The sequence below is a fragment of the Myodes glareolus genome, chromosome 5 (assembly GCF_982192425.1).
Source record: "Myodes glareolus chromosome 5, mMyoGla1.1, whole genome shotgun sequence".
Taxonomy (NCBI): Eukaryota; Metazoa; Chordata; class Mammalia; order Rodentia; family Cricetidae; genus Myodes; species Myodes glareolus.
Genome location: NC_142030.1, coordinates 58,002,354 through 58,015,251, shown reverse-complemented (window position 1 = coordinate 58,015,251; position 12,898 = coordinate 58,002,354). Strand labels below are relative to the sequence as shown.

General features: G+C 44.3%; 1 protein-coding gene across 6 annotated transcripts in view; it reads left to right on the top strand.

Moving 5' to 3' along the window:
• The window catches only part of Ildr2 (immunoglobulin like domain containing receptor 2), a 62,420-nt gene that overhangs the window by 8,439 nt on the left and 41,083 nt on the right, over nucleotides 1–12,898 (top strand). For all 6 annotated transcript variants that reach the window (XR_007229201.3, XM_048421094.3, XM_085687973.2 and 3 more), the window contains exons 2-3: nucleotides 7,464–7,796; nucleotides 8,621–8,740. Coding sequence is in view for 5 of the 6 variants with exons in the window: in XM_048421094.3 (XP_048277051.3) it covers nucleotides 7,464–7,796; nucleotides 8,621–8,740 (453 nt within the window). In the remaining variant the exon portion in view is untranslated. The remainder of the gene's footprint in view (nucleotides 1–7,463; nucleotides 7,797–8,620; nucleotides 8,741–12,898) is intronic.

Genomic DNA, 12,898 nt, shown 5'->3' with positions numbered 1-12,898 from the left:
CCACCGCTAATGTAGATGAAGGATTCAGGTACTGAGGTAGCAAAGAAGAGACACTACTGGTTCTGGCCAGTTTAAGCAGGGAAGAAATTTTTTTGTAGAGAATCTGACTAACTTGGGGTGTCACCTGGGAAACTGAGAGAACGAAGCTCAGAAAACAGGCAATACTAAGGCACTGTCTACTACTCTTAGTAAAGACTTTATTTTATTTTTTGACCATCGTTGATTAAGAAGATGGTTTCCACTTCTAGAAGAAAACTATCAAGTTGTACTTCCTTGGTCTCTAAGCTTTGAACCTGCAGGTGAACGCTAGGCAAATGCTCCCATCCTGAACACTCAGGGATGTGCAGGCTCTCTGTACTTGACTGGACTATGGGCTAACCCCACTGGAGATATAAGCATGCTGTCTATTCAATGCCTACGTTTAGAAAGCCTGCCCGTTAGGTGTCTCTTTAAAAAATGTCTTGGGAGATTGAGACAGCATGTTTAAAATGTGAAAACAAATGATAAATTTCTTAGGACAACTTGAGGACAGGAGAAGGAAGATTTGAAATGTCAAGCAGAAGAGAGACACGCCTTAGGAGTCTATGGGATACTCTGGGGATGAGAATTTATCAAGTCTGCTCTGGAGACTAGACACTAAGTGATGGTAAGCTCTATAAAAAAACCTGCTAAAGATGCTTTCTTCAAGGATGCTTCTCTGTGACCATTAGCAGCAATTTTGTTTCTCTAAAATGGGGGTGTGCTTATAGAACTGCCTCTCAAAGATGCTGGAGGAATAGCGAACAAGTGGGGGAAAGGAGCTTAAAAAAAACTGAGGGTGCTAAAATAAGAACACTTTGCTTTAGAATTTGCTTTTGTTATTTCCATAAGAACACAGTTTGTCATATATAGAATCCTTTTCTTCAGACGAGAATTGGGGTAGGACCCTATTTTGCAGGCAGTGTCTGTACTTGGAGCAGACTTTCCCTACTCTGAAAATAATCCAAGAGGGCAGCTACTGTTCTGAGCGGTCGCCTCTCACTTCTACTTCCAGGCAGCTTCGTAGGTATTGGCCTGAATCCATGCTCTGCCCTGAGGCCACCTGCTAAGAAAGCCATACAGACCCACAGTTCATGTGTGCATCCATTTCTTCACACACACCACGGTTTTAGACCTCAGTGTGTTCTATGGCTCTGCTGTATTTTGGGGATGCAGACTCAACTAAATTCTGGCAACTAACCTTGGGGACTTTAGAGTAATAAAATAAACAAGGTTAGATTAAATGTACCAAGATCTGGAATTTTTTTCTTGGTGTTGCCAAAGCCTAAAGAAGAATTTTAAATACATTTGAAAGAATTAAAATACTCATGGCCAATGGGCTTTGATAGCCATCTAGCACTTCCTTCAGTCAGTGTTTAACTTTTTGAAGGTTCTCTAAATTCTCCAGGTGTGCTCGGCACCACACACCCTCCTGCGCCCCTCACTTATTTCTTTCTTTTCCTCACTGTCCTTCGCTTCTCTTCAGCTTTCTGGAATACCTACCTTAGTTTGGAGGGTGGAACAGATTCTTTCTGTACCTCTAAAATGATTAGGAAAGAATTCAAAACTCAAGATCCCTAACTTGATACCTGAAAGTACCTGAGCTTTCCCACTGCTAGTACCCAAGCTCAGGACAGCAGCCTTCCCATTGTGTGCTAGTGCCGAAGATCAGAATGCCTGTCTTCCCACTGTGTGCTAGTGTCCAAGCTCAGACTGCCTGTCTTCCCACTGTGTGCTAGTGCCGAAGATCAGAATGCCTGTCTTCCCACTGTGTGCTAGTGTCCAAGCTCAGACTGCCTGTCTTCCCACTGTGTGCTAGTGCCGAAGATCAGAATGCCTGTCTTCCTACTGTGTGCTAGTGTCCAAGCTCAGACTGCCTGTCTTCCCACTGTGTGCTAGTGTCCAAGCTCAGACTGCCTGTCTTCCCACTGTGTGCTAGTGCCGAAGATCAGAATGCCTGTCTTCCTACTGTGTGCTAGTGTCCAAGCTCAGACTGCCTGTCTTCCCACTGTGTGCTAGTGTCCAAGCTCAGACTGCCTGTCTTCCCACTGTGTGCTAGTGCTGAAGATCAGAATGCCTGTCTTCCTACTGTGTGCTAGTGTCCAAGCTCAGACTGCCTGTCTTCCCACTGTGTGCTAGTGTCCAAGCTCAGACTGCCTGTCTTCCCACTGTGTGCTAGTGCTGAAGATCAGAATGCCTGTCTTCCTACTGTGTGCTAGTGCCGAAGATCAGAATGCCTGTCTTCCCACTGTGTGCCAGAGACTGTGCTCAAAATTCCTGCCTCCCCACTGTGTGCCAGTGCTTGTTCCTGTGTTTGCCACACCTCCCCTCAGTTCTTCTCTCTGGCTCCAGGAACACTTTTTAGCCATCTGTCCTTTTATTATAGACAAAGGGTGAAAAGTGTATAGCTGAAGTGTATATGGGGCCAATCAGGGATGAGATCTGTCTTTAAATGGTAGTTTGTATGTGTTTGTAGCTGCCATGTGTATGTGGATACCCCTAGAGGCCAGAAAAGGGCATTGGATCTTCTGGAGCTGGAGTTATAGGTGGTTGTGAGCTGCCCAATGTAGGTGTTGGGAACCAAACTCAAGTCCTTTGGGAGAACAGCAAGTGCTCTTAACTGTTGAGCCATCTCTTGAGACCCATGAATAAGATGTTATATCATCCCAAGGCATTGAGATTTGGGGATTTTTATCCTGGAAAGAATGATGAATGAGTATTCTTTAAAGCAAGAAGCTGAAATGTTTGAAAATGAAACTGATATGGATAATAATGTGTTTAAAAGAGATGCTCTAGAAAAAAAAATGTGGAGTGTAGATTGGGCTAGAAGTAGGAGGCTACACAGGACACTGTTCTCATACCCAGATGGTAATGCTATCTATATAAATGATGGTTAAGAACTTTGGAGCCAGTCAGCCTGGGCCTCAGTCTGGCTGTCACCTGCTACCCTGGTATATTAGACAGGATATGCATGTTTGAGCATCAGTTTTTAATATGTAAAATGGGTGTGATAATTACCTCTATTGTATAAGCCTTTGAAAGAATTCATTCAAACGCTATAGGAGAGGGACTTAGCACAGAGTGCCGTACAGCTATTACCTGGTAGGAGGGACTAGAAGCCGGTTATAGTGAGAACAGAGGAAATCCAGGTTTGAGGGGTATGTGGTCTTAGTGACTAACTGAATGGGGTCAAAGGCAGGGAACAAATCATCAACACTGAAGTTTTTACCTGGGGTCCATTCGTTACTTGTGCCTCACTGTGATCACAGTTCCCAACAACTCTTAGTTTTGTAGGGTTTCAATCCCTCATCGAAGGGAAGGCATAGTGGTTTCAGATGCATGATGGGATAGAGGAAGAATTCCCAGCCCTTCAGAGAAGGGGCTGCTATCTGGGTCTGAGAAAAGCAAATTGAAGGTTTGGTCAGGACAATTAGGGTACAGGTTAGCACAGCAGAGCGGAAGCGATGTCAGTAGGAGGCAAACAGGATGAGAACAGGAGATGCTGTCCAGTGGGCACAAAGATCCCATCCCTCACCCTAGACATTAGGGTTGGGGCCAGAAGAGTAGTTCTAGACCTTCATCTTCTTGTGAGGATGGGTTCCTGATGAATAGGGTTAGAGCAACCTTTGGAGCTGAATGGTTCTCACCCTAGCATTGGAAACCTACAAAGTAGAGACAGGGATTGTCATTTTTAGTTTTAAATCTTAACACTTACGGTCCTCAAAAGTCCAGTAAACTGATACTCAGAACCCAGCTCTGTCCTCAGTACAGGGCCCCATTGCACCAGCATCTGCGTCTGTGCCCATACAGTGTGCATGTACACACACACACACACACACACACACACACACACACACACACCACTCTCCATTCTGACTTCAAGGGCCTGTACTAGTGAAGTGATGACCATAGCCAGGCACTGTCACCGTGAAAGTCCTAATGTTATATTCCAGCATGCTTGTGCATTTTCTGCCCATTCTGCCCCTTTCACACTCAACATCTCATACCTGGCTCTCTTCATTTGCCTAGCTTGGGGACCACAGCTCCCCAGAGGCCAACTGATACTCCTTGCTAGTCGCAGCAACACCAGCAGCAGTTGCTTGTCTTCGGTGCTTAATATGTATCTGTCACCATCAGTATTTAGGATAAAGTGCTTTTCGCCATTAAACAACCCCGTAAGACTGTTACTGTTACTGTGGTTTTACTCATGCATTGAGTAACTTGCCTAAGGCTGCGTAGCTGGATTTCTAATTTAGGATTGATTCCCAAATCCAGGCCTTTAACTGCCATGCTGTGAAAAGGCAAGCCTTTCCGAGAACACGTTTCTTATTCTTCCTAGCAGGGGTTTGCGTGTCTATCGCGGAAGAAGCTGAGAATTGACTGACTAACCTCTATTAATAATTGATTAAGAGGGTTCAATGGCTTGGCTTACTCAAATGACTGATCTCATTAACAGAGAACAGAGCTGCTGAGGACGTTATTCACAGCAATCATCTAATGAATAAAACCAAACTTGACTCTTTCTTTTAAAAAAATGACATTAAAAACCTCACCAATGCTTTTACGTTGCACTCTTCCCCCTTGCTGATGGTATTTACCCTAGAGAGGCTAGGAGCTGTGATTTTCCCAATCGGAGTCTCAGCAGGGCCCAGAGCGGAGAGCTGGCATGGTCAAGTGCACGGTGTGTCCTGGCAGCAGTGCCTGTGTCTCCTCCAAACACAGCTGCTAATAATTGAGTCCGTGTCACCTCTCTGCTCCTTTATATCTCCGGGGAAACTGGGATATACATAAAGGTTCCAGGTATTACATGCTCAAAACTTGGTGCTGTATACGTTCAGGAGTAACCGTAATGTGTGTTCCTGTCTCAGCGGTGTGATTCAGGGAGAGTGGAATTAGCTACAGCGTTTGGGGTGGGAGATTGCAACTGAGCTTCCAGATGGAATTGTTATTTACCCCTTGATGGGGCTGGTCTACATAATATGGGTATGCTCAAACCCGGTGGCAGGAGATGGTCCTTGAGATGGGGTGGCATCAGAACTGGAAGTAAGAACAAAGGTGAAAATGGTGAGGGGGGGATTGTCATGTGAGATCTACCTCTAAGTGAACCTCTGTTAAGTCTGCTCCTTGAAGGAGCCCAGTGAGACGTCATGTTGTGACCCTGGGAGAAAGCAGTACAATACTTAGTGGGTAGGTGAGGAGAGCGAGTCTCAGATTACTACACAGATTTTAAGGCCTTGCCACTCGTATGTTGTCAGATGATATTCTAAGCCCTCCTGTTGGATGCCAACACTATTTTAATATACTATGCGATCTATGACTCACTTACTACTTTCCTCTGCAAAGCCCTCAAAATCCTCATACTAATAGTCACATATTTGCTCATCCATTCCTTCATTTATTCATGGGTCGCCTCCAAGCACATAGCTGGTCCAAACACTCTTGTGTTCACTACCAAATTCCATGGAATGAAGAAATTGTTTTTCATAACAAGAATTAGGGCCCATGTTTCCCCTGTGCTTTTCATGGAGGAGAGAGGATATGGGTCTGGAAATTAGGAGACATGAGTACATCTTATCCTTGCCAAGGCTGCTTTGGTAAAGAGACATGTTCCTAAGAAGTGTGTTTGAGCTGTGAGGGTGAGCGCTTTGTACTATAGACACAGAGAAGAAGGTTCTCAAGGAAAAGGTATCCTTTCTCACCTGTCTCAAGTCTGTACTGCAGTTCTAAGGCAATACCTTCTGCCCCATGTTGGGCATGGTGGTGCATGCTTTTAATCACAACACCCAAGAGGCAGAGGTAGGCACATCTCTGAGTATGAGGCCAGCGTAGTCTACAGAGCAAGTTCCAGGGTGGCCAGGGCTACACAGAGAAACTCTGTCTTAAAAAACCAAAATCAAAACCAAGGGGGAAAAAGAAACCTGCTCCAAGGTACCAAAATCAACTTGGCAATTCTTGTATTGAACTCTGAACCTCTTCCATATATCTCTATCTATCTATCTATCTATCTATCTATCTATCTATCTATCTACCTACCTACCTACCTATCTCTATCTATCTATCTATCTATCTATCTATCTATCTATCTATCTATCTATCTATCATCTACATCTATCTATCATCTATCTATATCTGACTATCTATCTTCTATCTATATCTATCAATCATCTATAGCTAAATCTGTATCTATCTATCTATTTATCTATCATCTATCTATATCTATACTCCTCTTCTCTGCTTCTCATCACAGTTCTTTTTTCTTATCTTTCTTTTTCCTTTTTTTTTCTTCTGACGGAAGTTTCTAGGCTCGAATCTCTAACTCTTCCATTCACTTAAGTTGTGTTCTCATTGCTTAGAATGTCTAGATTTTATTAATGAGTTCACGCAGCTCTTTGTCTCTAACTCACTTGGTCTCTCATTCACTGTAATTACCTGGCATCTCTTCTCACTTGATTTTTGTGTCTTTCCTTCTTTTGATTGCTCTTCAGAGCTGTTCAACCTAGTCTACTGCTTTGGTCCTGAGATCTCTCTGTCATGAAGAGATTTCTTTTCTCCCTTACTTCTTCCCTTTGCTTGGGTCACCATCAGGAAGGGAAGTCAACTTCTCTTGAAGCCATACTTCCTGATTTCAATGTTATTCATCAAGTACTTGTTCAGCACCTCTGGGCTTCATAATTCAGGGTGGCAAGACGATATACTCTCCTTTCCTGGAAGGGCAGGAAAAGAAATACTCACCGAATTGTTACAATGACTGTGTGCACAAGAACGCTGTGTGTGGCTGACATGAAGGGGGAAGGGACAAGCGGGTCAAAGAATTCATCCTAAGAGGCCTTTGAACTGCATTTTGGATGATGGAAAACAAATTCCAAGGGAAGTGAGGCAAAGCATTGCAGAAACAAGGGTCATCCCGTGCAAAGATGTGGAGATGCAGAATAACACGGCTCCTGTTAAGTTTGGTATTTGTGAAGCGTGGTGCAGATAGAGTTCCATCAAAGGGGTGACGCTGAAGGCAGGAAGCTAGCTGATGTGATTTAGAATGTCTTGCCAATGTGGTGGTTAGTTTCAGTTATGAATTTGATGAGATCTAGAAAGACCTGGGATACAGCCTCTGGGCATGCCTATGCCTGTGGGGGTTTATCTGGATTGGGTTGAGGTGGGAAGACCTACTCATTGTGGGTGGCGTCATTCCCTGGGCTAGGAACCCGGACCGGATAAAAAGAAGGTGAGTTAAGAGCACACGTTTATAACTCTGTTTCTTGACTGTGGATGCAGCGTGACTGGTGCCTCAAGCTCTTGTTGTTCTGCCTTCCTCACTGCAATAGACCGTTACCTGGCACTGTGAGCCTAAATAAATGCAGGATAGGGGTGTGAGCAGGAACGCTGTCACGTGGTGAGAGGTGAGGCCCGTGATACGCATCCGGCTTGGACACGTCCGTTCTGTTTTGCAGCCATGGTTGAAGGCCTTCAGGTCTCAGTGCCCGACAAGAAGAAGGTGGCCATGCTCTTCCAGCCCACCGTGCTTCGCTGCCACTTCTCCACGTCCTCCCAGCAGCCTGCGGTGGTGCAGTGGAAGTTCAAGTCCTACTGCCAGGATCGCATGGGAGAATCCTTGGGCATGTCCTCTCCCAGGGCCCAAGCTCTCAGCAAGAGGAACCTGGAATGGGACCCCTACTTGGATTGTTTAGACAGCAGAAGGACCGTTCGAGTGGTCGCTTCAAAACAGGGCTCGACCGTTACCCTGGGAGATTTCTACAGGGGCAGAGAGATCACGATAGTTCACGGTACCAATGCCTTTGTTCTGAACCCAGGGAGTGGGAGGGAGCTCCATTTTTTTTCCCCCAGACTGAAGGGGAAGTCCTCTTTCTGTTCCTCAAGGATCTGATTTTTGTGGGGGATGGGAACGTCAAGAGCCCTGGCATATTGCTTTGAATGACAAGGGAGGGACAATACATTGTAGACAATGTATTATGTAGGGAACACAGACATAAACTCTGGAGTAGCCTTTTAGAGCCTGAACGCCAATCTCAGAAATTGCTTTCAAAACTGTTTGAAATGAGTTTCGGAGGAAGACATTCTGTACCTGGACAGGCCCTTTCTGCCCTTTACTGACCCTGAAAAGGGGACTTTCCTAAAAATTCCTTTTCCTGGAAAAGGGATGTATGCATACAAGCAGCAGAGCCAGGTAGATGAATAGATCCTACCCTCTCTCCAGTTCCCTAAAGCTTTAGATCAGAAAAGTTTCGTGACCTATTCGATCATTGGATGATTTGAAGAAATAAATTTATTTCTAGGAACCCAAAATTATTTGGGAACTTACCTAGTTCTTAGGCTCCACTGTAGACCTGGCTCAAAGCCGTCAGCTCCTCCCGAAAGTGGGCTAGAACCAGATCTCTTTGTGGCTGTACTCTAATTCTCTTGCCCTACAGATGCTAGTTTGTATTATTTTGTTTGAGATAAAATGAGCATTTCCCAGCCACTATGCAGGCAAAGAAACAGAACCATGTAGATGTCCCAGCAGGGCGCTCCTGTCCCAGGCCCCATGGTTCGGTGCCTTTCTTTGGGAGGACGGGGGTTCAGGAGTGGGTCCTCCTTTCTGTGATCACAGATGCGGATCTGCAGATTGGAAAGCTCATGTGGGGAGACAGCGGACTCTATTACTGTATCATCACCACCCCGGATGACCTGGAAGGCAAAAATGAGGACTCCGTGGAACTGCTGGTGTTGGGTAAGTGAGAACCAGGGGCAACCTTTCCACCTTAGGCTGCTTGCATTGTGTTTCTTTTCTCCCTGCATGTGTTAGCAGACTGCACATGTGGTCTTGATCTTTTCTGCACAGACAGCCCTGTTGTAGGGTAGTCTCTTTCTGAGTAGTGGCTGTGTCTATCGTGTCTTGCTTCCGGAAGGCTCTGATTCTTTGGAGCACTGTCAGAAATGTTTCTCATTTCCTCAGTGCCCCTTACTTTCTACTTTCACTTCTAACCCTCATTTGCCTTACCTTCTTTGTTACCAACTAATGCCAGAGACCTTGGAAGTATGGTAGAGATGAAAGAGAGATAGGAACCCATTGGTGTGCAAGCACTCCTGGAGCCCCCAGGAGTCTCGTCCCACTCCCACAAGTATCAATTGTCTCTACTTAAGATACTCAGAAGGCAACAGGGCTGCACAGTGGAGAGTCTAGTGATAAAATGCGTCCCATGAGAAGAGTTATTTCGAAGTGTGCTGGTTTAGCTGGAAGGGGAAGCATCTGAGTTATTTTCAAGCAAACACATCTCATCCTTATTAATATTCACTGCTTCATAACTGGGGACCCCTTACTTTGGCTACTTTTCCTCTTGTGGGCTGGAAGGATGTTAGTGCAAAATGATCTTGAAAATTGAGGGCCTATTTTGTGTTTTATAAATGTTGGTTAGATAAAACAAACAAACTAACTAAAACAACTTAGACTAAACCAACACAGAAAACAAGAAAAGACAAAACCTCATCTAAATTGTAGCAGGAAAAAAATCATTGATGAAGTACCCTCTAAGCCATGATTTAGAAGACATTGCGTTTCTCTTGTAGTAGCCTCTTAAAGTCAGCTGACACTAATTTGTGGGAACATGCAAGAACTCCTTGTTTGAAGGGAAAACAAAGTTTAAGACTGATTTTTTTTTTTAACCCACTGTGAGAAACTCAATACCCCAGGATAAAGTAGCATTTTCTATTTAAAATTTTTAGTGTTTTGGTTTTTTTTTTTGTCATGACTTTGACAAAGCAATTGCTCTCATGTCTTCATCTTACAAACGTTTACAAACGGAACCGAGGTAGCATTGGCTTTCCTTGTTAGAAGGTTCGCTTAAACATACTCCTCAGGGCCAACGTGTGAACTGTAACTGCTGTGGCTTGTAGGGAAATGGAAATTAAGGGAGCAAAAGGCTTATTGACAATGCCAAAAAACATGGTGAGGTAAGACTTGAGATATCTAAGAGATAAATTTTGCCTAATCTCAGGACTGTAATAGTCAAATTTTCAGGAACAAGAAGTTTGAGCTTGCAATTAGATAGATAATTGTGAGCACAGTGGTTTGACTGCGGCAGCCATCGGCAGGGAAGAACTGTGTGTGGGGGGAAAGGAGGCCAGCTTTAAAGAAAAGAAAAGAAAAAACCACTCTAGACAATTTAGTCCCACCTGAGAGGATGTAGAGGAAATGAAGGAAGGGCAAGTTTTGCCCTCTGAGGACGCGCTAAAATACATCCTGGAAATACCTCTGAATCAAATCCAAGTTAACTGTGGGCTGAGGATGCCTTCCTTGGGGCCCAAAGGGTTCCGCAGACAGTGAGTGAAAGGAAGGCTTGGATGAAAATGGTCACCAGTGATGGCAGTAGAGATGAGGAGCAGAAACCAGCGTTGCTCTGAGATGAACCGCGACTGAAAGTGAGGGACACCGCCACCAGGGCTCTGCATGGAATCAGGGTTCGGCATCGATGCCCCCGAGCGACCCTTGTTCTGCTGCACAGTGATTAGAAACATCCAAAATGTGATGGTTTTCCCAAGGCAGTACTACTTGTGTTAATTATTTAAAGGAGCTGGTTTCCATCGATGAAAGTTTTGAATCCTTTAAAGGACTAAATGCAAATTTCTGAGTCTTTGACACCCCTTTATAAAATTTTTCAAAATACTGTCACATTTAAAAAACATAGAGTAGTTTGGTTGTTATATTCTGCAGGGCACTTTGTTTAACAGTCTTTTCTTCTGTGAGACCAGGAAAGCAACCTGATTTCTGGGTTCTCTGTCAAAGAATGGAGTTGCCTGGGAAGATTTCTGGGGTTCACAGTTTGCTAATTATAACACCATGAACTAATGCTTATTGAGTTTTCTGTGAGCAATGGCTAGAGGATTCATTCTAGTAAAAAGGGACTTAAAAGCCAAGGGACTTGTTTTCAAATATTTGGAGTGAAGTTGTGTACAAGAGGCGTTGGAAACAGAGACTGCGTGCCCGGCAGGTGGTTCACTGGAGGAAGAGTCTGCATGCCAGGTGGGTGGTTCGTTCACTAGAGGAAGGGGAGCAGAGCAGGGTTTGATAGGGAGACTGCCAAAGCACAGACAAAAGGTGTGAGACTCTGAACCAGAGCAGGAAATGAAGACACCCTAACAGCTGTTCTGAGATCAAAGCCAACGACCTTGGGGATGTGTCAGAGGCTGTGAGAGAGCTGAGCCAAACAGGATTTCTAAGTAGGTGGGGAACCAGTCACCCATTAACTAAGAAAGAGGACACAGGAGGAAAGCAAACATAGAAGCAGAGGGATGAGTCTAGCTGTGAACATGCAGAATTTAAGATGCCTGTGGGACACCAACGGAGCTCCAGGGGCTCTGTTTCATTGGGACATTTGTCATAGATTGAAACCAATTCCTTTAAGTAAGCAATGTAAATGGCATTTTACCCAAAACTGTCCATGGCAAATTGTTGGCTGACACTTGTAAATGTCAGTCTGGAAGTCAGAGGAAAGGGAAGACAGGAGACGGTGGGTTTAAGAATCAGGACCACATGAGAGTAGATGAATCACCCCAGCTATTGCTATAAAATGAACGAGGCCAAGAATAGAACCCTTTGGCGGGGTGTTTTAGTTTCACCTCATGAGCGTGGTAACACTGATACTATATGTGTGCTTTCCTTCGGTTCCTCACAAAACTGAGAGTTCCTTAGTAGCACTGAACGATGGACTGTGCAGAGCAATACCTCTCCATGTCTGTTTCTGCCCTGCCAAGGAGGGCTCTATCATAAAGAGGCTTTAACTGAAAATGGCAGCATCTATAGCTAGTTCTCACTTTGTGTCTCTTAAATGTTACTGAACACTGCATATGTCTTTGTTGACTTGACATAGATATCTACAATCTTGAGTGGGTTAATATGGTTTGATTTTGGTGATGATGAAGATTTGGTCGCAATCTTCATCTAGGTATTTCATCAGTTATTAGTGATAGCTCCACCAGAGAAAACACTGGTTCTGGTGAATGTAAGCAGCAAAAAAAAAAAAAAAAATGTATTGCAAGATATCAAAATTAAAAGGAGAGCTAAAGAATATATTCCAAAAGTTTATTTCTACATTTGTTGCAGTGAGTTGAACAGTTCCCTCCGAGTGGTGGCCTGTGATTCTAGGCTTCTGTTTTATTTGGCTCTGCTGTGCTGGAGACTTTTGCTCCCAGCTAAGGGAGAGTAGGGATAGCAGATGAAAATGAAAAGGGATAAATGAATGAACGGTCATCTGGGGCTCTTTAGGATCTAGCTCTGTGTGGTGACACGGAGCGCTTCTTGAGTCATTTGTAAATGCCCTGGAAGAAAATGACAGTGGCTAACATGGCAGTTATTCTTGGTACTGGCAGAGATGCCTGAGGGCCTCTGAGTTTATGTTGCAGAAATTGTTGAAAAGTATCTTCAGGGCTCTCTTGGTAGAAAAAAAAGACCAAGCAAACAGACTTAAACGTTATTTTCCATTCTTGTATTTTCCCAACCAAAAAAAAATAGCCTTAAGAGAGTAAGCCCTATTGACCCAATTAGATCAGTTGTGCACTGCTTAGCACAGGGAGATCAGCGCTTCTTGGGGATAGTCCACCAATATGCATAGAATGCACACACGAATACCTCCTCCCACCTCCCCTCCCCTGGCCAAGTAGATATCTGTAACCTGAGGGCCAGCTCTTTGGGGTTTCTGTCCTGCCTAGTTCCCATAGCCGGCAAGTCCCAAAGAAAATCACACAGAGGTCTCCATAAGATTATAAACTGATTGGCCCATTAGCTCAGGCTTGTATTAACTCTTATAACTTATATTAACCCATTACTCTTATCTATGTTAGCCACATGGCTCGATACCTTTTTCAGCAGCAGGTCACAGTCACATCCTGCTTC